The sequence below is a fragment of the Herpailurus yagouaroundi genome, unplaced genomic scaffold (genome assembly GCF_014898765.1).
Source record: "Herpailurus yagouaroundi ecotype Mexico unplaced genomic scaffold, PumYag 142, whole genome shotgun sequence".
Taxonomy (NCBI): Eukaryota; Metazoa; Chordata; class Mammalia; order Carnivora; family Felidae; genus Herpailurus; species Herpailurus yagouaroundi.
The window spans coordinates 62,750,182-62,777,497 of NW_024412397.1; the positions used below are offsets into that span (position 1 = coordinate 62,750,182).

The following is a 27,316-nucleotide window of genomic DNA, read 5'->3' on the forward strand; positions in this document are numbered from 1 at the left end:
CTTTAATTCAATTAAATAAGCAATGAATTAAGCCTTGCTTTGGTAATTTTTGCGGACAGGTATAGGTAGGGCAGGACTCCTTACATTTTAGCAGTGCTTTTCCCTCAGGTTTTTCCCCAAACTCTTTTCTTAACCTGAATTCTTGTGTCCTCTTGATCCTTTCTTAATAGCCATTAATGGAGTACAATGTCTTTCTTTCTCTTATTTGCTATGCATGTTCATTCCTCATGAGAACTGGAAGTATAAACCTGGTTCCTCCTTTTTGTCTAGTAATCATAATCCTTTTTAAGAGATGTTAGAAAAACATCATTGACATTAAAATTCATAAAGACATGACTCCTAGATCTCAACCTAAAACTGTGACAATATTTTAAACAAACTTCCTAACACTTTGCTAATTATCATTTTTCAAGTGCAATACTGTCATAATGCCATTTGACATTTTCAGTTTTAACTAAATTATATAGTATTCATTTTTTTCTTTGTAGCAGAAGCAATTTTTATGTTGTAGGATTATAAATATTGGGCCAACTTTCCTCAGCTAAAACAGAGCACTAGAGCAAGCACCAAGATAATTTAGGCCAACTGTTCACAACTTTTATTCTGACCTAACACATAAGATAGAGGACATTTGTTTATACAACATTCCTACAAGCATATCCAGGGATATTTCACATTCTCAGCCACCTAGCTATATACCTCCACTTATTTCTCTCCCACAGAGGAAAGCTTATCATTATGCGAAAATGAACATGACATCGTTAAAAGCCCAATGGTGTAGCGTTAACCCCTTGAATTTGTCTTGTAAAGTAAATTAATACATTAATACTTAAAACTCTTTCAAAGCACCTAAAAATGTGTAAAATAACTAAGAAGAGTTTATGAAGTAACATATAGAAGTCTATTAAAAGATCACAAGAGATTATCTAATGCAAAGCCGTAAGTAACCTTGCCATTAAGTTTACCTGTGCAGTTCACGACACAAAAAGTAGCACTTTTCAGTGATTGACCAAATGACAAGAACCTCTTTTACATATATTTAAGAAAAAATATACTATATAAAGACATATTTCAAAAAGACTTCGGGTAATTCTGAAAATGTCTTTGAAAAAGAACATAATATTGCCATGGAAATTTGCAAAGAAGTAACCTTTGAATTAATTTCTTCTACTATATTTAAAACAACTGCTACTGGTAATGTATAAGCTATTTAACCGATTCTTACTATCAGGTTTATTAAGAACTGAAGATTCCAACCTAACATCTTTGAACTAATCCAAAGACACTAGTTTTAGTAATATATTGCCAGAAAAAATTAATCAAGTTTCATTCAAAACATTATTTATAACTTTAGTTTAAAAAATTCCATATATCACTGGAATCAAGGTAGTATAAAACTAAAATTGATTCTCATAAGTTAAGATGTATATGAGAAACCCTAGAGCAACTATCAAAAAATAAATAAAAATACAATGACAAAACGGTTAAAGACATTAAATGCTACATTAGAAAATATTCACTTAATGCAAAAGCAAGCAGTAAAGGAGAAATAAAGGAATAAAAAAGGCATGAAACACAAAACAAAAAGTTAAATGGCAGACATTAAACCCAGCTACACCAATAAGAACATTAAATGTGAATGGATTTAACAATCCAGACAAAAGGCAGAGACTGTCAGATTGGGGAAAAAAATAAGATTTGACTATACACCATATACAAGGGATACACTTTAAACTGAAAGATATGAATTGATTAAAAGTTAAAGGATAGAAGAAGATATAATCATGTAAACAGCAACCACAAGAAAGTTATACTAATATCAGAAAAAGTAGACTTTAAAACAAAAATATTATTAGAGACAAAAAGGGACATTTTAAAAAGGACATATGCACATGACAATTACAATCATATATATCAAAGTGCCAAAATATATCAAACAAAACCTGAAAGGAATGTAGGGAGAAATAAAAACTCAGCAGCAATAGTTGGAGGACTTTAGGGACACTTGGGTGGCTCAGTTGGTTAAGCATCCAACTCTTAATTTCACCACAAGTCATGATCTCATGGTTTGTGAGTTCGAGCGCCACATCAAACTGTTAGTGCTGAGCCTGCTTGGGATTCTCTCTCTCCCTCTCTCTCAAAATAAATAGATAAAAAAAAAAAAATAGTTGGAAGATTTCAATACTCTTCTTTCATTAATGACTGAACAACTAGAATAAACCATTAATGGATACATAAACAAGGATATATTTGAACACTATAAACAACCAGACCTAACAGACATCTATAGAACACTCCACCCAGCAACAGAATATACTTTTTTTCTTAATGCACATGTGAACATTCTCCAGGATAAATATGTTAAGCCACAAAACAAACCTCAATAAATGTAAGAGGATAGAAATAATACAAAGTATGTCCCCTGGCCACAATAGAATGAAATTAGAAATCAATAGCAGGAGAAAAAATTGGTTAACTCACAAACATATGGAAATTAACACTCTCCTAAATAGCCAATGGTCAAAGAAGAAATCAAAAGAGACATCAGAAAATACTTTGATATGGATGAAAATGAAAAAAAAAATACCAAAATTAATGAGATGCATATGAAGGAGTGCTTACAGGAAAATTTATAGCTGTAAATGACTATATTAAGAAGAAAGATCTCAAATCAATAACCTAACCTTCCACATTAAGATACCAGAAAAAGAAGTACAACTAAACCTAAAGCAAGAAGGACAGAAATAATAAAGATCAGGGTAGAAATGAATGAAAAAGGAATAGAAAAACAACAAAGAAAAATCAGTGACACCAAACCCTAGTTCTTTGTTATGATCAACAAAATTGGAAAAAAAAAAAAGAGAGAGAGAAGACTCCCATTAGTAGGATCAGAAATGAAAGAGGGGGCTGCCTGGGTGGCTCAGTAGGTTGGGCATCCGATTTCAGCTCAGGTCATGATCTCACCGTCCATAGGTTCAAGCCCCGCATCAGACTCTGTGCTGACAGCTCGGAGCCTGGAGCCTGCTTTGGATTCTGTGTCTCCCTCTCTCTCTGCCCCTCCCCCGCTCAAGCTCTGTCTCTGTCTCTCTCAAAAATAAATAAACATTAAAAAAAATTTTTTTTAGGGGCGCCTGGGTGGCGCAGTCGGTTAAGCGTCCGACTTCAGCCAGGTCACGATCTCGCGGTCCGTGAGTTCGAGCCCCGCGTCAGGCTCTGGGCTGATGGCTCAGAGCCTGGAGCCTGTTTCCAATTCTGTGTCTCCCTCTCTCTCTGCCCCTCCCCCGTTCATGCTCTGTCTCTCTCTGTCCCAAAAATAAATAAACGTTGAAAAAAAAAATAAAATAAATAAAATAAAATAAAATAAATTTTTTTTAAAGAAATGAAAGAGAATCATCATCACTGGCCTTATAAATATAAAAAGGATTATGAAGAAATACCATGAACAACTGTACACCAAAATTAGATAACTTAGATGAAATGGATAAATTCCTATAAAGACACAAACTATCAAAACTGCCTCAAGAAGAAACAGACAATCTGGATAGACCTATAACAAGTGAAGCAATTGAGTTTGCAATCAAAAAACTACTCACAAAGCCCAGGAACAGATGGTTTCTGAATTCTACCAATTAAAGTGAAAACTGAATCAACTTTGCACAAACTCTTCCAAAAAACAGAAGTGAGGAACACTTCCCAATTCATTTTATGAGACCAGGATTATCCTGATATCAAAATCAGACAAAAGATATTACAAGAAAAGTAAATTACAAACCAGTATCTCTTATGAATACAGATCAAAAAAATCCTCATCAAAATACTAGCAAACTGAACACATAGCAGCATTTAAAAAGAATTATACACCATGACCAAGTACAATTTATCCTAGAATTTCAAAGTTGGTTTAACATTTGAAAATCAAGTCATGTACTACAGTATATCAATAAATAAGAAACAAAAATCACATGATCATCTCATTAGATGTAGAAAGAGCATCTGACAAAAATCCAACACCCTTTCATAATAAAAATAAAAACAACTAGGAGTGAGATGGGAACTTCCTCAACCTGATGAAGGGTATCTATGATAAGTTAACATCATAGTTAATGGTGAGTTATTTCTCCCTAACATCATGAACAAGACAAGAATATCTGCTCTCATCACGTCTCTTCAACACTGTGTTGGAGGTACTAGCCAGAGCAATTAGGTAAATGAATGAATGAACGAATGAATGAATAAATGTCATCTAGGTTGGAAATGCAGAAGTAAAACTACTTCTATTTGCAGGTGTCATAATCGTGTATAAAGAAAATCCTAGGGAATCCACTAAAAAAACTATTGGAATTACTAAATGAGGTCAGCAAGCTTGCATGATACAAGATGAATCTACAAAAATCAATTATATTTTTAATCACTTGCAATGAACAATCAAACATGAAACTAAGAAAACATTTACAATAGCCATCAAAAAGATAAAACGGGAATAAATTTAACAAAAGTACAAAACTTATACTCTGAAAACTACAAAACATTGTTGAGAAAAATTAAAGATTTAAAATAAATGGGAAAACAAGCCATGCTCATAAATCAAAAGACTTAACATTGTTAAGATGGCTATACTCCTCAAGGGGCACCTGGCTGGCTCACTTCGTAAAACATCCAACTCTTGATCTCAGGATTATGAGTTAAAGTCCCATGTTGGTGCTTTTAGGGGAGAAAAAAATGCCAATACTGCCCAAAGCGATCCACAAATTCAAGGCAATCCCTCTTATAATTCTGGTGTCTGATCTTGCCATTTTCAATGATGTAGATGGAGCTAGAATATATTATGCTAAGTGAAATAAGTCAATCAGAGAAAGACAAATACCATGATTTCATTCATATGTGGAATTTAAGAATCAAAACAGATTAACATATGGGAAGAGGGTGGGAAGAGAAGAGAGGGAAACAAACCACAAAAGACTTAATGACAGAGAACAAACTAAGGGGTTGACAGAGGGAGGGAGGTAGGGAGATGGGCTAGATGAGTGATGAGCACTAAGGAGGGCACTTGTGATAAGCATTGGGTGTTGTATGTAAGTGATGGATGAATCACTGAATTCTACTCCTGAAACAAACAAACTTCTGGTTGTTTTATAGAAACTGACAAGCTGATTCCAAAATTCATATGGAATTGCAAAGGACTCAGAATAGCCAAAACAATCTTGAAAAAGAACAAAGTGGAGGACTCTCACACTTTCCAAATTCATTTTCTTTAAAAAAAATTTTTTTTAATGTTTTTATTTTTGAGAGACAGAGTGTGAGTGGGAGAGGGGCAAAAGAGAGAGAGGGAGACACAGAATCTGAAGTAGGATCCAGGCTCTGAGCTGTCAGCACAGAGCCCGACACAGGGCTCAAACACATGAACCGTCAGATCATGCCCTGAGCCGAAGTCGGACGCTTAACCGACTAAGCCACCCATGCACTCATTTTCTTTTGAATTAAGCGCTACACCCAACATGGGGCTTGAAGTCACAACCCCAAGATCAAGAGTCACATGCTCCACCAACTGAGCCAGCCAGGCACCCCTCATACTTCCCAATTTCAAAACATACAACAAAGCAATTATAGATGATCAAAATGTGGTAGAGGAACAATAAAAAGAGTGGCACAATAACAACAGAGAATCATGACTCTCTATTCCTACATCTTTTGTCAACTAACAAGGTTGTCAACATCATTCAATGGGGATAAAATAGTCTTTTCAACAAATGGTGATGAAATACCTCAATATTTATATGCAAAAGAATGAAGAATGTTACCTGACAACATACATAAAACTTAACTGAAAAGGGATCAAAGACCTAAGAGCTAACACCATAAAACTCTTAGAAGAAAACAGGGGTAAATCTTCATCATCTTAGATTTGGCAATGGATTCTTAGATATGACAATAAAAGCAAGAGCAACAACAACAAAACAGATAAATTGTCCTTTGTCAAATTAATAACTTTAGTATTTCAAAGACACAATCAAGAAGACAACCCATAGAATGGAAGAAAACATAGACAAATCATACTATCTGATAGGAGACTTGTATTTAAAATATATAAAAGACTCTTACAACTCAGTAATAAAAAGACAACCCAACTTAAAAATGGGCAATGGATCTAAATAGACATTTCTTCAAGGAAGATATACAAATGGCCAACAAACACGTGAAAAAAAATGCTCAGCATCATTAGAGATCAGGGAAATGCAAATAAAAACCACAGGGAGATACCACTTCACACACCCTAGGATGACTAGAATCAGAAAGTCAGGTAATAACAAGGTGTTGGCAAGAATGTGAAGAAATCAGAACCTTCATCCACTGCTGGTGGGATTGGAAAGTGGTGCAGTTGCTTTGGAAATCTATTTGGCATTTCACTAAAATGTTAATTATTATATTAACCCAGCAATTCCTCTCATAGGTATATACTGAAAAGAAATGAAGACACATGCCCACACAAAACCTTGGACGTGAATGTTTATAGCAGCATTATTTAGCCAAAAGATGGAAACAACCAAAATGTCTATTGATTGACAAATAAATACACAAATATGATGTAACTATGCAAGGGAAATTTTGCCCAAAAAAGGAATGACATAATGATACATGCTACAACATGGATAAATCTTATACATTATGCTAAGTGAAAGAAGCCAGTCACAAAAGACCATATATGATTCCATTCATAAGAAAATCCAGAATAGGGAAATCTACATAGAAAGTAGATTACTGGTTGCTTGGGGCTAGGAGGCAAAGAGGGGAGATAGAGTAATAGTTGAAGGGTACAGTGTTTCTTTTTGAGGTGGTAAAATGTTCTAAAATTGATTGATGATGGTTGCACATCTCTCTGACTGTATGCAAACCACTGAACTATATACTTTTTTTGAATTATATACTTTAAAATGGTTAATTGTATAGTAGGCAAATTATATTAATAAAGCTGTTAAAAATTAGTGATAAAATCTGTTTGCTTATGCTCAAATCAAATAGATTTAACTTCTGACAATCATCTTACAGTTTAGTACTACCATTGCTCCCATTCCCTCACTGGACACTTTGTATAAGGAAAAGATTTTGTAAAAGTTCAGTAACAAGTAGCCAGTTAAACAACTAATTTGTAAATAAATGGATTTCAGAATTAAAACAGACTGAATAGGACTGAACTATTTTCTAGATGCATGTTAGTGGGCACTACTCTTATATGTCAGTTTACTGAATCTCTTAAGTATACAAATAGTTGAATTCTACACCACAAGGAATCTCAAGGAGCTCACTACCCCTCTAAGGGCTTCAGCTTCCCTAGGCCAGACTCCCTGAAAGGTAATTCTGGCCTCATCTGTCATTGACCTGATGCCCCAAATATCACCGCAATTTTTTATAGGTTATGTGATAAGTATCATAAAGACTGGTGCCTTCCATGTCCCTGTCTTGGGTAGAACCACTAAAATGAAAATTTTCCATACTATGTGGGTTACTTGGTCATATCCTGAAATGCCATCCCCAGAGGAAAAAAAAAAAAACTCACATTGTACAGAGATACAGCAAAAAAGAAGCAAACTCAAAGTCAGAACTTGGCTCTAGAACTGATCTATTAGAAATATTATCTTTAGACAGGGAACTTCACTTCTCTAGATCTCCATTTCATTACTATATAAATTAAGTGGACTAGAAGACCTAAGATTCTGTTCAAGTCCAAAATCCTGTAATTCAAAACCGTGAAATATTAAATCACATGTAAAAATAGCATAAGTATAATGGTAGTTAAAACTGTATAGATGCAAAACCAAAAAAAAAAAAAAATAGCTACCTTCAAAAACACTAGGAAACATCTGTTTTTGGAGTATTAGTACAAGTCTAAATTCCATAGAATCAGAGAAAGAAATCTTTCCTGAGAGTATATGTGAACTAACAACCAGCTAATAACCTCCTCTACCTTCCCTTCTAGTATCCATGACTATTTCAACACTGGTGCATGTAGTGAATTCACAAACCAAATAAAGGTCCAATGTAATTACAAGGCCTATGCCAACCAAATCTCAGAAGAAAATAGTAAACATTTAATACCCACACTTAAATGCATTGATGACTGTAAGTGAACTTGTGTTTTAAATGTAGAATATGCTATAAAAATATAGAATATGCTATAAACAATAAACAATAGGTTCTTCAAAATTAGATGGCTTCCAGTTTATATGTTTGACTATTTTGTTTTTAATATTTTATAAAGGCTTTGGCTAATCCCAAATTATTTTTCAACTGCCAACAGCTTGAAAACAATGCTACTTTTTCATTGGTTTAAAAGTTAAGAGCACGTTAAAAAAGGGGCGCCTGGGTGGCTCAGTCAGTTAAGCGTCTGACTTCAGCTCAGGCCATGATCTCACTGCTTTGTGAGTTCGAGCCCCGCATCAGGCTCTGCGCTGACAGCTCGGAGCCTGGAGCCTGCTTCAGATTCTGTGGCTCCCTCTCTCTCTCTCTGCCCCTCCCCCACTCACACTCTGTGTCCCTCAAAAAATAAATAAATATTTAAAAAAAAAAAGCATGTTAAAAAAACAGATAATCTAATTCCTGTACTTATTTCCATTAAATAGAAAGTATGAAATTATTATCTGAACTGTAGTCTAACCTTAACTATGTTCCTGTTTAGTACAGCATGAAATCAGAAGTATAAATGGGTTAAACAATCGATGGTTTGTAACTAATGTATTCTGATGGTCAGCTATATGGTATAGAATAGTAATTTAATAGCAACAGTCTTTTCAAATATAAAGGCTACTTTTTTTGGTTCAAACCTTGTCCTTGTTAAAAAGTAGAAAACTGGGTTTCAAATACGTGTACTTTCCAGAACTGCCAGGTGGTCAATGTGTTTTTGCAGATATCAAAAAATGTATACCTCAATACAAGAAAAAAATTTAACAGCACTTGGAGTGTTCACTTGGTTGGAACTAAATTTAATAACTTTTATTCAACAGGTTCATGCTAGAGTAATGAACTTTCTAGGGTTCTGATAATCTTCTACTAAATAAATACACCTATGTATTATACACACACACACATATATATGTATAGGGAACTGTACTAGCGTACATATTGTCTAAAAGAACATATTAAAGACATTATATAAAAAATTTTACATTTTTAATAGGAAAACAACCTTTATGACAGCTAAATAGACAAGATATATTTAATTTTTAAAAAGAAAAATTGTTAGTAATAAGAGAATTCTAGTGATAAATGCACTGAAATAATCTTTTGAAATAAACCACCTTTACAGAAAATTATTAATGCCAGACTCTATTAAAGTGAATAAAAAGGAAATTTATTTCAGAATTTATACCAAAGGTGCATTATGGATACATGTGTTACTCTGGTACAGTAAGGCAGGAAGCCCAGCCTCAATGATAATATAGCCTTCATCCTAACATAGTCTGCCTCTTAGTATGTGCCTCATAAATAGTTTGTTCCAAAAGGTGAAAATTACAAGCGATTTTCTCTATTGATAGCTTTATGAGTAATTTTGACAACAGAATAAAAAAGTCTTAATTCTTATTTTTCTAATTATCTAAAGTCATGTCAGTCTCACAAGAAATATCTGATTATTGTTTTCAAAGAAAATTGAGAAGAGGGATATTTTCAGACTTTTTAAGCAAGCTAAATCATAAATACCATATATAAAAATAAAAGGTAAATTTTAGGCTACCTCTAGATTTTAATTTTTTTAAAAAACATTAAATCATTTTATTTGCAATGGTGAGGTAAAGTGATGAAAAGAAAAACTTGCACAGGTGCTTTCTTAAGAAGACCAATGGAAAAAGCAACTGAATCAAGAACTGTGCATAGAGGTGCTGAATGGACAGTCATAGCTACCACATCATGCAGTTTATTACAAAAAGTGAAACTGCTATAGCTTTTTTAATGTTCACTGTTGCTCTCTTAAAAACTTGCTCAATTTTAGGGGCACCTGGGTGGCTCAGTCAGTTAAGCATCTAACTTCGGTTCAGATCATGATCTTGCGGTTGATGAGTTCAAGCCCCACATTGGGCTCTGTGCTGACAGCTCAGAGGCTAGAGCCTGCTTTGGATTCTGTGTCTCCCTCTCTCTCTGCCCCTCCCCTGCTTGCACTGTCTCTATCTCTCAAAAATAAATAAACATTAAAAAAAATTTATATATAAAAAAAAGGCTTGCTCGATTTTAAAACAAGTATCAGAAGGAAGTCCCTTACATATGCTTATATTTCAGTGGCCTCACATAATGATTCTCCCATTTAGAGTAGTTACATATACACTGATGTTTTTATCACAATGAAAAAAGGGAAGAAAGAAAAACAAATGTGGGGTCCTAAGATGGAATCCATGAAGAGGCTAATAATGGATCCTTTGACTACAGAAAATCAGCAACAGACTGCAAATATTAATTATAGAAAACAAGGGCACCTGGGTGGCTCAGTTGGTTAAGTGTCCGACTTTGGCTCAGGTCATGATCTCAGAGATCATGAGTTTGAGCCCTGCGTCGGGCTCTGTGCTGACAACTCAGAGCCTGGAGCCTGCTTGTTCTCTGCCCTCTCTCTCTGCCCCTCCCCTGCTTGCACTCTGTCTCTCTTAAAAAAATAAATTAAAAAAAATTAATTATAGAAAACACTTTATCAGTATCATAAAAAAAGAGTATGATAAATTTTTTCTAAAATACTCAATTCATTTTTATGATAATTCAATCAAATACTTATAAATTATTCATGTACTTTTCTGTGAGTTTTTTTTATTATTAATATTTATGTTTTCGGGTATTAGTTTTTCCTGCTCTTGCATTGAAGTCCTCCCATAAATCCCTGGAAAGTCATAAATATCCCTATAGCCATGGGTAAACCACTAAAGTGATAATTCATCAAGATGTATTTTTACCTAATAAATAAATCTGTTGTGAGGTTAATTTCTATTTATATAAAATAATCTCATTTAAGCTATGAAAAATAATGTTCCATATTGACTTTACTATGGCTCAAACCCTCAGACAAATAAGTATCTTGCTGATTGCCTGTTAATGCAAAGAAAACTGGGTAAATTTTATATTCATATTTAAACTACTGAATACCTGTAAACAAAGTAGCATTTATTAAAATAAAATAAACACTTAATTTATACTAAATTCCACTCAGATTTATACAAGTTTTTCATTCTTAATTTTTAAATACATACATGATTTTTTTCAAACATTTTCAGTCAGGTATATACAATAGTAAAATGTGACATCCAAGCCAGAATATGATTTTTAAAATAATGAACCTCTAAACAGCTAGTAATGTACAATGTGTAAAATTCCAATAAAATACAGGTATATTCTTACAGAAATGTTAGTCCTATAATACTGAGCGATATTTACAAGCAAACATGATCCAAACAGCACATGCAGATTCAGGGTAAGTAAACACTCGGACACGAACTGCCAGTCGCACCTGGTCTCCACGGCAACAGATTATTTCTTCACAGAAAGGAGACCTACAGAAGAAAGAAGATTTATTCAATTAAGAAGTGAACATAGGTTTTACTTTTTTCCAAGTAAGTCAGCATTTAAAATAATTTTTAAAAATCCTGTCTCGCTACCAACAGCCCTGTAATTTTGGTTAAGCTATCCGAAATATAGAACATTTCCTCACAGTGTATAAATTTAAAAAATTACACTAGAAAAGATCAGAAATCTTCAACTAATATTGCACCAAAATCAATGGGAAAATTATCCAACTACCTAGAGCTACATTTCAGACTCACAATCTGTGGCAAGGAAAAGAAATCATTATAAAATTTCATTATGTGATTCTAAAATCATTCCTAAAAAACCAGACTAACAGATTGCTAAAACTGTTAAGCCAATAATAACATTTATGAATTCGAAAAGTCATTCACCGAAGACATGTGGCAAATGCACGCCTTGCATTTCTATATACAAAATGTATTGGGAACCCTTTAAATGTGTGACCATCAGGTACAGCCCTCCTTATGGCATCTTGAAATTCTTCATTGCCTGCAGATATACTTGTTGTACGCTCAAATTCATAAGAAGCCAAAGCTGGTGATAAGAGATAGGAAAGCTGGTCTTCCCAAACAGTGGTGAGACCAAGATCCTATAGCAATCAAAAGACAAAAGAAAGAAAGAAAAGGTGAAATACACTAATATTTTAGAAACCAATTGTTAAGTGTTGACTATTTTAACATATGCCAAGAGAAAATTCTTAAAACCTGTCATAATTTTTTAAACTTTCTAGTAACTATTATAAAGACACATGCAAATAAAAAATAAAAGGAACTATAGGTATCTGGTTTTAGTTCTTAGAGGAAAAAAATGTTTTTTCTTTTTTTTTAAGTTTATTTATTTATTTATTTTGAGAGAGAGAGAGAGAGAGAGACAGGGCAGAGACAGAATCTCAAACAGGATCCATGCTGTCAGCGCAGAGCCTGACAAGGGGCTCAATCTCACAACCACGAGATCATGACCTGAGCTGAAATCAAGAGTCAGATACGCTTAACTGACTGAGCTCCCCAGGTACCCCCAACAAAAAATTTTCAATACAATGATGTTAGTAAAGGCTCCAAAATCCTATACTTCCTTAATATCCACTAGAAAAGACCATGTGGAGTAGTCCTACTATGAAAAACATGGTATCACTGAATTTTGAGATCACATTTTATTTGACTTTATTTTTTTTTTTTTAATTTTTTTTTTCAAACATTTATTTATTTTTGGGACAGAGAGAGACAGAGCATGAACGGGGGAGGGGCAGAGAGAGAGGGAGACACAGAATCGGAAACAGGATCCAGGCTCTGAGCCATCAGCCCAGAGCCTGACGCGGGGCTCGAACTCATGGACCGCAAGATCGTGACCTGGCTGAAGTCAGACGCTTAACCGACTGCACCACCCAGGCGCCCCACATTTTATTTGACTTTAAATAATACAATTGAATCTGCTTAATTTGAGAGCTCCAACATAAATTTAACTGTAGTAGGGGAGAAAAGTCAACAAATGAATTGCACGTATAATTAAACTCAAGTATTTATTGAGCATTAACTCTTAAAAAAACACTAACTTTTATACTGTAAAGAGATAAAAAGATGAAAAAGACATGCTATAGGCCCTCAGGGAGTTTAAAACATGTTTCTATGAAATGTTGAAGGCAATTATGATTTCATTTATATACATCAGAGAAACTACAGATAGTGAGACACATGACATTTTAAAAACAGTTATAAACATAAAAAACTTCTCAAAATTCTAAATATTTTGATATAATAAATCTCTAGCATTTCTTGATTTTGCATTCAAGGTTTTTACTGGTTCCAAGTGACCTCAAAGGTCCAGTATCATCCATCTATTTCCAGCAGCAAAAGCAAATCTCACTTGCTGATTTACAGGCACTACTAACTTAGTGATCAACACTGGTATCTAGCTCAGTTTTGTTTTTTTTTTTAATTTTTTAAATTTTTTTGGAGGGGGTGCCTGGATGGCTCCGTTGGTTAAGTGTCTGATTCTTGGTTTCAGCTCAGGTCGTGATCCCGAAGTTGTGGGATCGAGCCCTGGGTCAGGGCTGTCTGTGCAGAGACTGCTTGGGATTCTCTCTCTCCCTCTCTCTGCCTCTCCCCTGCTCATATGCATGCACTCTCTCTCAAAATAAATCAAATAAACTTAAAGAAAATAATAACAAAGAATAATTTTTTTAAGCTTACTTATTTTGAGACAGAGACTATGCAAGCAGGGAAGGGACTGAGAGAGGAACAGACAGAATCCCAAGCAGGCTCTGCACTGTCAGTACAGAGCCCGAGGTGGGTGGTGAACTGTGAGATCGTGACCTGAGCTGAGATCAAGAGTCAGACGCTTAACCAACCAAGCCACTCAGGCACCCCTGTTTTCTTTCTCTATTCAAATTCTTATAATGTAATAAAATACTGGTTTTGTTTGTAAACAAAACCTAAGAAAATTAAAATGCAGTATGAGTGATGGAGGGAAAGGGGCAGTAATGAGGGGCTTTCATTCCCAGCAGTGTAGTGAACTAGATCCTTGAGCAACCTATTGCTGAGAACTACAAATGCCAGACTAAATATTTTCCAAAATACTTTTAGATGCTTTGATGAATTAGCAAGTAAGTATGGCAGATTTTAGAGGCCAAAGCTAATAGTAACTGGAGCCCAGAAAACATATCTATCAGTTTGCCTTTGATGGCCTCAAGAAACACAGAAAACAGGATTCATCAAAAGGTGAATTAGAAATAAATTTTCTGAGATTCTAGTCCTTTATCGGTTATATGTGTTGCAAATAACTTTCCCCATTCCAGTACTGCTCTTTTCAGCCTCTGACTGGTTTATTTTAATGAACAAAAATTCTTAAAATACACTAATCTTTTATGATTAATGCTTTTTATGTCTTCGTTAATGTACTTTACAAAAGAAATCAAAATGGCTAATAAAGAGGTTTGACCTCATAAGTAATCAGGAAAATGCAAATTAAAGCTAGAAGGATGTAATTTTACATCTACCTAAGTTAGTGTAATAGGAAGAAAAAAACAAACAAAACTAACCTGGAAAAAATGGATATAAAAAATTATAACCCAATATTTTCAATAGGGAATAATACGAATAAGTACTTCACAAAAAAGAAATAAAAACAGTAGTATTTAACAAAATCTGAACTAGTTCACCACTCTTTATTTCTAGAAGGAAGTAATAAATTTTAAAAGTATTGGTGGGGTGCTAGGTGGCTCAGTCGGTTAAGTGACTTGATTTCAGCTGAGGTCAAGAACTCTCGGTCTCACGGTTCCTGAGATACAGTCCAGCATCGGGGCGGTGCACTGACAGCATGGAGCCTGCTTGGGATTCCATCTCTCTCAAAATAAACTTAAAAAGAAAAAACAGTACAAGTATTGGTATATTTGGAAATTTCTGAGTCTCAGAACTTAACTCTCTTGACTCTCAAAACTATAAGCTTCTTAAGGGCAGGAACTCTGCTGCCCTTTGCTTTGTTAAATTTGCTTTGTTCAGGTATAAAAGTGACTGTACTATCCCACCTGCACCCCTCCCAAAATTGTTAAATACATAGACAACTGACAAAAAATGCATGAAACTACTAAGTTCAGTATTAATTACCTTTCTGTGTTCTGACACTAGTAGCCTTAGCTGCATTTCTATTTCATTACTTGTTACTGAAGCATCAATTGTAGATGCACATAGAGGGGGAAAGGGAGGAAGGGATGTTGTAGCTCCTGGGGCACACACAGATTTGATTGCTTCTTCACTCATGGGTTTCCATTTGGATTCATCATTCAAATCAAACACACATATTTCTACTGAGTCAGAGGGCTGACAATTTCCCAGGAACATCTGATGATTGAAAACACAACCAATTGTTCGATATGGGTACAATGGCTTGGGCTGTTCAGCAACTGGAGATTCATCAGGATTGACAGGTTTGTGGATATACCTAAAAGAAGTAAATCATAATTTTATATAATAAGAACTTAAAAATTAAGAAGGCAGCATCTTATTGAGAAAGAAAATTATTTGAACACTTAAGGCCATAACTACTTCCCAAAACTAGAGTTTAATATTTGTTTTTCCTTCTTATATTTCTACAATTACTCTATCTACAGTAATTGTATGGCACATAGTATGATATAAAAATCAACTCTACTCGGGGGGCACTTGGGTGGCTCAGTTGGCTAAGCATTCGACTTCGGCTCAGGTCATGATTTCACGGTTCGTAGGTTCCAGCCTCGCATCAGGCTCTGTGCTGACAGCTCAGAGCCTGGAGCTTGCTTCAGATTCTGTGTGTCCCTCTCTCTCTGCCCCTTCCCCACTCCTGCTCTGTCTCTCTCTCTCAAAAATAAATAATAAACATTAAAAAAAATGTTTTTAATCAACTCTACTTTAACATGAGAATATATTCTATGTATAATCATTAAGATCAAAAACATTCATCTCAGATAATACAATTAAAATAATTTAGCTACGTATTATTAGGCATAACTAACCAAAATGATTATCAACCAGGGAAAAATTCAGAAAAAGAAGAAGATGGCCCAGGGCTGAGCCTTTAAGAACTCCAACATTTAAAAATTTTTTTTTTTTCAACGTTTATTTATTTTTGGGACAGGGAGAGACAGAGCATGAATGGGGGAGGGTCAGAGAGAGAGGGAGACAGAGAATCGGAAACAGGCTCCAGGCTCTGAGCCATCAGCCCAGAGCCTGACGCGGGGCTCGAACTCACGGACCGCAAGATCGTGACCTGGCTGAAGTCGGACGCTTAACCGACTGCGCCACCCAGGCGCCCCAAGAACTCCAACATTTAAAGACAAGATAAAGGAAAATTGAGAATAGCCAGACAGGAATAATGAAAACTGAAAGTGCTATGGGAGAAGTTAAGGAAAGAAATGATCCTAGCAAGGAGGGAGCACTGAACTCTAAAAAATATGATGACAGAAAAACTAAAAAAAAAAGTATACAGTGGATTTACCAATGTGGAGTTGGTGACATCAAATTTTCAAAAGAAATCATGATTTACAACCTGAGCTTATTTTTAGGCTTGGGGAAAAACATCAGAAAAAGAGTATCCCAATTACACAATTAAAAGTAAAATGTAATTTTTTTTTTCACCAAAATCATGTTGGTAAAGAATATTCTAGGTATATGAATTTTCTTCAAATTTAACAGCTTTTTAACTATAGTAATTTTTTACATAGTCCTCACAAAGGATCCAATAATAAAAATTATCGGTATGTGCCTTTGGGTACCAATATAAACAAAGAACTTATAATTTAAAACATATGCATCTTCATTTTAATATCCTTGTAAGCTGAATTGACAAACCTGTGTCCCGTTAAACTCTCCCAAAAAGTGACAGTTCCATCAGTTCCACAGGTCATAACCCATGCATGAGGTATTCCTTTTGCCTTAGTCCCAACACACACAAAAGCTTCTAATCCATATCCAAGAAGAAGGCTGCACAGAAGATTAGCATGATCTTCACAGTCACCCTAGAAAATGAAATGAATTTAAGTATTTATTCCTTCACATTGTTTCCTCATCAAATATTCAAATACAAAATTATAATAAAAGGGAATATTAATTTTTTCACTTTTAATCATAAGTCTAATGTTAAGCTGAAACAATGGTGGGGGGACAAAATACACTAATTTTAGAAGACCCTAAATTATTTTACACAGTCAGTGCTCACAAACCTGATAGTCATAACATGTATACTTTAAGAGAGGGCTTTCAGGGGTGCCTGCCTGGGTGGCTCAGCAGGTTAAGCGTCTGACTTCAGCTCAGGTCATGATCTCATGGTTCATGGTTCAGAAGTCTGAGCCCCACATTGGGCTCTGTGCTGACACTTCAGAGCCTGAAGCCCACTTTGGATTCTTTGTCTCCCTCTCTCTTTGTCCCTCCCCTGCTCGCCCTCTGTCTCTCTCTCTAAAATAAATAAACATTAAAAAAAAATTTTTTTTTAAAAAGAGAGCTTTCATATCAAAAGTTTATAAAAACTCATAAAACATAGATAGAAATGCAGCAAGATTTTAAAGATGATTAGCTAAAGGACATGAACAGAGAAGATGACAAATGATACACTAAGAAATGTAAATACATGGGAAAATACTCAAAACAATGAGTTACAGTATCCATATGTAATCATCTTAAGGCAATAAATACTAGGAAAAATGAGAGAACAAAATGCCAACAGTGGCAATAATTATGGTAGATTATATATAATTTTCCCTTCTATTTTCTAAATTTTCTTTGACAATGTTTTATTACTTTCAAATCTTAAAAATGTTATGAAAACCACAAAAATAGAATATATCTTATATTCTATAAAAAAATCAAAATATTAAACAGTAAGGATGCAATTATATTAAGATATGTATTTAAGTGTAGGACTGTGGGTAATTAATATACAAAAGCAAAAAAAGTTCAGGGTTAGCATGGGGGATGATTTCTTTCCCCCCAAATTTTGTATTAGTGGCTCTGCACCCATTTTTTTTTTTAATGTTTATTTACTTTTTTGAAAGAGAGAGAGAGAGAGAGAGAGAGAGAGAGGGAGGGAGGGAGGGGCAGAGAGAGAGAGGGAGACACAGAATCCAAAGCAGGCTCCAGGCTCCGAGTGTCAGCACAGAGCCTAACGTGGGGCTTGAACTCACAAGCTGTGAGATCATGACCTGAGCCAAAGTCAGCGGCTCAACCAACTGAGCCACCCAGATGCCCGTGCACTGCTGTTTTTTTTTTTTTATTAACTATACTAAAACCAATAGCGTTTTAAAATCATTAATTGACTTTTGAAAAATATAATATCCAACCTTTTACACCCAATTTCTATACTGAGATTTTATAGTTTAAAAATTTCAAAGGAAAAATAATACTCCCAAAGATATTCAATGAAAAATTTACTCACAAAAACATCAAAAAATTGGAAGCAAGCCTACTGTAGCCAAGAGAAACAATTACTACAATGGCAAAATAGTTAAGTAGATTTTGTATGTCAACTAAAGAAAACCTTATACGGACAACCATTTTAAAATGGAGATCATAAAAATTATAGCAACACATGGAAAAATGTTCATAGCATAATGTTAAATTATAATGTATAAATTATAGGGCACAAAATTTTATTTATATCTCAATTATAATTATAGAAAGAATGATAAATACACAGGAGAAAAATATAAAAATATAAGAAGAGATGAAAAACCGGCAATAGAATTATATGTGAAATTGCACCTTTTCTCTTGTAATGCTGCTGTTTGTGCAAGAATAACTTTTTCAATAATTTTCAAGATTCTAATTTTAAGATATTCTTTCTCTTTAAAAAAACTCAGGTGAACATAATAGTGAATCAAAGGGATGATTATTTGCTTTGCAAAATCATTTTTTACATAATAATTTTAAATATGTACCATTCCTACTATATTTGAAGTTAAAAAGCTAAAATCCATAAACACAACTTTTGGAAACCATAGCTTGAGAATAAATCAAAATAATTTTTTTATAATGTTTAAGTTTTCAATTGTTTTTAAGGTAAAATCCTTCTGACAAATCAATCTCTAATCTTAAATAGGTTCTACTGGATAAGCTTTGCCTTGTGAATGAACACTCATACTATTTATACAACCTCAAACTAAACAAAATTATTTCAAAACAATAAAGAAATTTCTTTTCTTCTGTTTTGGTAGAACTGGAATGCTTAAAGATGCTCTTATTTTTATATTATCAAAATTTTTAGAACACAGATTAGGAAATATCACACACAATCTATAAAATTAGTTTACTGAAATCAATTCATTTAACATCAATAAACTTACACAATTTTTTTAAATAAAAATCAACAATGTGTCTTTTTAAAAAAAATTGTAATGTTTATTTTTGAGAAAGAGAGAGAAAGAGAGAGACACACAGCATGAGTGGGGGAGGGGCAGAGAGAGAGGAAGACACAGAATCAGAAGCAAGCTCCAGGCTCCATGCTGTCAGAACAGAGCCCCACGTCAGATTTGAACCCATGAACTGCGAGATCATGACCTGAGATCAACTCAGACGCTCAACTGACTAAGCCACCCAGAAACCCCTACACAAATTCTTAAATATATACTTATATTTGAAACTAAACACAATACCATGCAATCCAAGACTTTTTTCCATATTCACTTTGTACTGCCATTTTCTCTTTTAAAAAAATGTATCATCTAAGTAGATTTTTTAACACATGAATAGTACTAGAAAGACCGCTGTTCTGGTCCCAGCGCCATCTCTAATTCACTGTTTAATTTACCTCTATATCTTAATTTCTGACACTATACTACTTGTCTCTACCTCACAAAAATCATATTACACTAAATAAGAAGCTATACAAGAAAATAAAGATGCCAAGGTTTTTCTTTATGTATTGAAAACAAAAGATTCTGACTAGTTCAAACGGACAATATATCCATTTTTCTAAGTTAATTATTTTCAAATGCAATAAATTCACAATAATGAAGATGTACTGGTTTTCAATTCTATTACATAGGTAGGATACCTTGTTTCTACAGAGAAAGGCCAGCAGAGTGCACCACTGTTCCTGTTTACCTCCTCCTCCAATAACTGGGGCTCTTTCATAACCAAGGACATTAACAAATCTTGCTGCTTGCCTTGGAGTATCCAAAAGCCTCCCAGCTCGAAGTGGTTTAATATAGGAACAGACTGGTCTATTTATCCCATTTTCATCCTGGGGGAAGAGGGGAAAACACTGTAATGACAGATTAATCATCCCCAATTTTAACACTTTCTTAGAACATATTAATGTGGGATAAAAGAATTCTGGACACCACCACTTATTGAATGCTTACCCTGCATCCAGCACCAGGAAGCTGAGGGCTGTGCATGTAATTTTTCTTTTAGTCCTCTTAACATCTCTTACTGTTTTCATTTTATAAATGAAGAAACTGAAGCTACAGGTGTTATGGAATAGAGCTGGGATTTATTTATTTATTTATTTATTTATTTAAATTTTTTTTTTTTTCAACGTTTATTTATTTTTGGGACAGAGAGAGACAGAGCATGAACGGGCGAGGAGCAGAGAGAGAGGGAGACACAGAATCGGAAACAGGCTCCAGGCTCTGAGCCATCAGCCCAGAGCCCGACGCGGGGCTCGAACTCCCGGACCGCGAGATCGTGACCTGGCTGAAGTCGGACGCTTAACCGACTGCGCCACCCAGGCGCCCCTAGAGCTGGGATTTAAACCCTGAGCTGTCTGACTCCAAAGCTTGTGACAATAAGAACTTGAATTCTCGTGATTCAGCAATCTCACTACTGGATATATATCTGAAGCAACTGAAATCAGTATGTCAAAGAGATATCTGCACATCCATGTTCATTGCAGCATCACTCACAATATCCAAGGTATGGAAACAACTGAAATTTCCTTTAATGGATAAATCAGTAAAGAAAATGTGATATTACATATACAACAGAGTATCATTCAGCTATAAAAAAGGAGATCCTGCTATTTATGACAACATGGACATATCTGAAGAGTATTATGCCAAATGAAATAAGCCAAACAGAGAAAGACAAATCTTGTATGGTGGTTGTCACTTACATGTAGAACCTTAAAACAAAACAAAACAAAACAAAACAAATCAAAGGTTCATTTCAAGAAATAGAGAATAGAATGGTTGGGAAGAGGGAGGAGTAGGGGAGATGTAGGCTAAAGGGTACAAATTTTTAGTTACAAGAAGAGTAAAGTTCTGACAATCTAACGTACAGCATGATGAGTAGTTAATAAACTTGAACGTTGCTGAGAATAGACCTTGAGCATCCTCACCGCACAAAAGAAGAGTTAACTATGTGAGGTGATGGATGTGTTCATTATCTTAATTTTGGTAGTAATTCCACAACATATATGTATATCAAGTCATTATGTCATGCACTTTAAATATATACAATTATATGCGTCAAGTATCCTTCAATAAAACTGAAAAAAAAAAAAAAAAAAAAGAACTCCTCTGAAAACAGAATAGGCAAGTGGGTAGGGGATGGAGAGGGGCTCTAAGCCAAACTATTCTTTCATATTATCATAGAGAATTTAATACTATGTATTCAAACAATAGCTTTTCTGATTTACTGACACAACAACATATTATCATAGCTCATTTTGTTTGTTTCCGTTACACTTGGAGATCCACAGGAAACAACGATTTGTTAACCAAGTCAACTGAAAGCAGAGTTTTGAAAATCATTTTAAAAAAAACATCTTACATTTCAAATACAGAATATATCCTAGGAGTTGAGCTAAAGAGCTACAGTGCATACAAAAGTCTCTGATGACTGTCTACCACTATGCTTTTAGAGTTAATATTATAAAAGCCCACATTTCCCTTAACTTCTTGATTACTGAGATGACAAGGTCAAAGGTCTACTTTCTATTCAAAATTCAAAGACAACACTCTCTATTATGGCAAGGCTCCTCAGAAATAAGACCTAACTCAGCCAACAGAAACATCATCTGTTCGAATTATCGGAACTATAGATGTCTTTTCTACACCACAAAACATCACTTCTCCAATATAATCTCATACTTTAGCAATAAAAAAAAAATCCTATCATTTTCATTTAATTATAATGAGAAAGTCCATGAATTCTTATATGATGCAGAGCAAAATGTTATGATTTCACTCATAAGTATGGTCCTCAACTCTAAAAGGCACTGATTTTTTCCCCTGTCCTCTCCCACCCCACTGTACCTCCTGGCTCAAACACATCCATGGTAGTCTCTAAGTCTCCATCTCCCCCATGCTATCTTAGGAATCAGAAAGAGACAGAATGAAGGGATCAGTTGAAACAAAACAAAACAAAACCTGAAATAGAATGAAGAACCAAAGACAGATAAAGAAAATAAGGAAGAGAGACAGGAAAAGGAAGGAGATTTAAGCATAGGGTATTTCAAGGTACTCATTTTTTTTTTTTAATGTTTATTTATTTATTTTGAGAGAGAGAACAAGCGTGCACGTGGGGGTGGGGGTGGGGCACAGAGAGTGGAGACAGAGAGACAGAGAATCCTAAGCAGGCTCTGTACTGTCAGCACAGAGCCCCACATGGGACTCAATCCCACAAACCCTGAGATCATGACCTGAGCCAAAACTAAGAGTCTGATTCTCAACTAAATGAGCCACCCAGGCACCCCACAAGGCACTCATTTTTAAAACGGAAAATCATGATTCTAATTTTAGAGACAAGTAGAAAACTACTACTTGGATTTCTTTTACGTTAACTCATTAACTCAGTATTATTTTTAATCTAGTGTAGTATGAGAATATTAAGTCATGAAATCACAATCTCAACATTAAAAAGATAATCTCAATCCTCAAGTGATTTATAACATTTTCCTAAAATTTAATGGCCTCAAAGATCAACTTCTATAACTTTTTAAAAATTTCTTGCACTAGAAAATTTAAAAGCTATGATTAAGTGAATTACTATTGTACTGTAGCAAAACAAGCAAGGGAGGGAGAAAAAGTACAATGATTATTAAATGTAATGACTCTGAGGATTCCACAGATGTTTGGTTAGGATAAAGGTAATTAACTGAGTTCCTGAGTAAGCCATTTAGTCCTATTCTTACAACTCCACTAATAGGGAAGGCATGAGCACCTAAAAGGTGGATGCATTTGCCCTAAATCAATCCTCAGTAGTAGCAGCTTAGAATACAAATATATCCTATGTTTCATTACAGCAATATTTCCTATAAATGTCCCCATAAACTAAATGTCTTGAAAATTTCAATATTTCAGCTTCTAAACCTGCAATGTCCACTAAGAATTAAGAATTTCCACTAAGAATGCCACCAACCCTATGTGGCTATTTAAATTTTAATTAAAATTAAGTAAGATTTAAAATTCAGTTCTTTATTGCATCAACCATATTCTGCATGCTTAATAGCACAATGGCTACCATACTGGACAGCAGAGAACATTTCCATCACTCCAGAAGGATAGTACTGTTGTAAACTATTTCTTGTGTCTGAAAGCAATGGAAATTCATTTTCAGACCATGTATAATTTAATATTATATATTATGTTATATATAAATATAATTTAATTATATTATATAATAATATTCTTTTGTTTAAAACTATAGTTTTTGTGATTGGATTGACTGCCTTAAGTAACTGGTGCTCCTTAATTTCCTATCGAATCAAATATAGAAAGCAGCAGCAAAAAACACTTCTGGGGAATAGCAGTAAGATAAACAGTTTATTTACTCTCTCTATATAGAGAGAGGTGGTCCCATCAAGCTAAAAAAGCACTAGGCAAAAGTGCAACTTAATAAAGTGTCCAAGACTGAGTTGCTGTTTGATCTTAGGAAAGATTCTTCATTCCTTTATCCCTTATACTGCTTATTTTTACAAAAGTGTCAATGCCTGACAAATTGACAATCTCATATGGTTACCATGAAACTAATGACCTATGTGGTTCAAATATTCTTACAATGAATTTTAAGAGACGAGAACTTGTTTAAGTAATATTTTCTGCATGAAAATCCCCATTCCCTGATTTGCTTAACTGCATATCTCAACCTCTTCCTCCTCCTCTTTCATTTGTCATTTCTTTGATCCACTTCCTCACCCACCCAGTCTTCTTCTGGTCCCAGATTCCACATGGCAATGAATCTCACCTCAGACTAAATAGACAGTAAAGAGCCAGTTATATTTTGACTGGTTTCTCTCCACCCCATCCTGACGTCACTGCCACCTCACCTGCCCAAACAATGTACAGACAATGCGATCAGAAAGTGAGAAACCTTTTCCCTCATTTCCACCACTCATCAAGTAGGCTCTCCCATTCCTAAGCTCCTCATTTAGAAATTGAACCACTCTTAGCCCATCCCAGGGTAAAGCTAGACAAATGCACAGGATTTGAGATATGTTACTCAAAATAACACCATACTATGCTCATATAAAAGCATCTATAAAACACTGAATATATATAAAATATTTGAATGGTTCCTCAGAATTACACAAATTAAGGATCTGATCATATATTTTATGCTGATTTGTTAATGAGAGAAAATGGGCATGGGATACAAGAAAAAACAGAGGCAGAGATATATAATTGAAATGATGCAGTTAAATATGACTAGTCACTGGCTCAGATGTATTGGCTAAATAGAATTATTACATGTAACACTGTCTTTAAAAAAATACCCTAACAACATATATGTCTAAGCATATATGCCCAAAGCCCCAATTCTGCACATGAAAACTAATACCACAAAGTATCCTAGTAGTTAATCATTTAGTACTAAGTATCAGTCAGGGACACACTCCAAGTTAAACAAAATGGGTTTTCATCTGTTTTAAATCAAATACATTAAAAAAGGTTTTAAAAAGGAATTGAAAATGAAAACCAAATTAAAACAAAGATTATGTTACTCACTTACTTAGTAAAAGAGAGTATCACAAAATCAGCATTCTATTTTTACAAATAAACTTCCATTTGTCTGGAATAAATACATTTTACAAATTCAACTTTATACATATATGAAATTTACATACATGAAATTTACATATATATGAAATTTACATATACAACAGTAAATCTCAAATACAGATGTGAACCTTTCCCAATGCAATTTACAAACCTGTGCAAAAATCTTAACCAGCCGGGAGTTGTGTGAGGGTCGAATCTGCAAATATTCTCTCCACCACTGCTTAGCATATACAAGAAATAATCGTTCTTTCTCTGCAGTTTTCTGACGTTCCAAAGCAAGCTTCAAATTTAAAAAATATATTTTTTCAATTTCTATTTTTTCTCCTTAATTAAATACCGTAACAATTCTACATACTGCTCCCCATCTCTACCACTACCCTAATCTAAACCACCATCATCGTCATCATTTGTAAGAGCCCCTGACTTCCCAGTTTAATTTTTCTTTGAGAGAGAGCATGTGCATGTGCACATACACACACGTGTGTGTACCAGCTGGGAGGGGTAGAGAGAGAAGGAGAGAGAATTCCAAGTAGGCTCTACGCTGTCAGTGCAGAGCCCGACGCGGGGCTCCATCTCAAGTGTGAGATGACCTGAGCCAAAACCAAGAGTTGGCACTCAACTGAGCCACCCAGAAGCCCCTGACTTCCCTGTTTCTGCATACCCTCTCTACAATCTGGTCTACATATATTAGTCAGTGATCTTTATTCTCCCAAGACAAAAATTTAATAATCATATTGTCATTCTCTTGCTTAAAACTAGTAAATGATAATTTTCTAAGAAAACACTGTCTAGGATCAACAGGTAAATATACAACTACGAAAACAAATACACAAAGAAAAGAAATTCAGAATTATTTACCTGTGTGTTCACTACTTCTTGAGATAATGTCTGATTGAGTGGTGGGTACATCTCAAGTTTTATATTTAAAATTCCCACAGAAACTTTTGATTCTGTGCCTATAAATATAAATATTTAGAACTTCAGAGGTTTCAAAACTATGTATACTTAGTCAACCAAAGTCCAACCAAAATAATTTAAGAATTTTGTGTTTCCACTTACATGAAATAGGTAATATTCAACATCACCTTTAATATTCATATTATTTGAGCCAGATCAAATTAGTTTTTATTTTGTACAAAGGCCTTTATCTAATTATAAGATTACCTATTTTCTGACCTTCCTAATCACATTTTAAGGGACTTTTGGGATTTAATTGATTTGGGATTCTTAATTTTTAATCTCATTAAATGTACGCCAACCACATTTACATTAAAAACAAAGTCAAAACAACTGTTAAAATCTCACTCTCAGAAAATATTTATACTCTTTGTCATCCAAAGTAATTCCCATTTATTTCTTCCCATTTTTCACATCACCTGTGAGTACAAATTTTCAATCCTTGCTTGGATTTAAGGAATCAGAAAACAAATATACTTTATACCAGAACTATTTACTATTTCACTGGTGAATCACTTGTTTCTTGGTCATTATTATGATAATCATGTTAGGCCTATATTTGAAGACAAATAATGGGTATCTCTTTTGAAAATAAATATCCCACATAAATTTTTTCCCCTACTTTCTATTTAAGGAAAAACACATTCTGGGTCTGACTTACCAAAATCTAAAGTACTAAAGCTATACTGTCCACAAGCCAGGTTTGATTCTGTGACTTAGTTTCAATACCAAACTAATTCCCTTACAGGTTATGCATAAAATACTGGCAGGTTTCATTTTGTTTTTCACTGTTATTAGCAAATACAGTATGTATTACACATCAAGAAGTACGAAAGAGTCCAAGGAGACAATGGTAAGACAGGCACCACCTCTGTCCTCAAAGAGTACTATTCACTCACTGATCCTGTCAATGAGCAAGTTAACACCTCTTTGAGTCCCACATTCCCACATGTAACAGGATGGAAGAATATCAACTCCACATCTGAATTACTGCTGTAGGAAGACACTAGTACTAATGGGGATGCACCGAACATTGGAGTGTGCTAAACTATAAGATTTTTGCATATGCACACATGCATGTGTGTGAAAAATCTTAATTTTCTTTACAGCCTTACATATTATCAGATCGATATGGAGAGGAGAAAAAAGCTATCAAAATTTCTCTATTCATTTCCCATAAAAATTTTTTTTCCTTAAGACAAGGTCAGATTGACTGTGAAGTTCTATAGTCATAGCACACTTCAAGACATTTCCTAAGACTATAATACCGGAGTCCAACTGTAATTCTAATGAAATTTTTACATGTTTCCTTCTTGGGTTATAAAGGCATTCGGAAAACATAAA

At 34.5% G+C, this 27,316-nt stretch overlaps 1 protein-coding gene across 4 annotated transcripts in view; it reads right to left on the minus strand.

Annotated features, from left to right (window-relative positions):
* CEP76 (centrosomal protein 76) overlaps positions 1–27,316 on the minus strand; it is a 34,188-nt gene that overhangs the window by 2,040 nt on the left and 4,832 nt on the right. For 2 of the 4 annotated variants that reach the window (XM_040479449.1, XM_040479452.1), the window contains exons 6-12: positions 25,874–25,971; positions 25,167–25,295; positions 20,065–20,253; positions 16,869–17,035; positions 15,150–15,483; positions 11,922–12,139; positions 11,110–11,516 (exon numbers count right to left, since the gene is read on the minus strand). In XM_040479449.1, coding sequence (XP_040335383.1) covers positions 11,378–11,516; positions 11,922–12,139; positions 15,150–15,483; positions 16,869–17,035; positions 20,065–20,253; positions 25,167–25,295; positions 25,874–25,971 — 1,274 coding nt within the window. In that variant the 3' untranslated portion in view covers positions 11,110–11,377. Of the gene's footprint in view, positions 1–11,109; positions 11,517–11,921; positions 12,140–15,149; positions 15,484–16,868; positions 17,036–20,064; positions 20,254–25,166; positions 25,296–25,873; positions 25,972–27,316 lie in introns of those variants that run through there. The other 2 variants (XM_040479450.1, XM_040479453.1) reach the window with 2 other exon arrangements.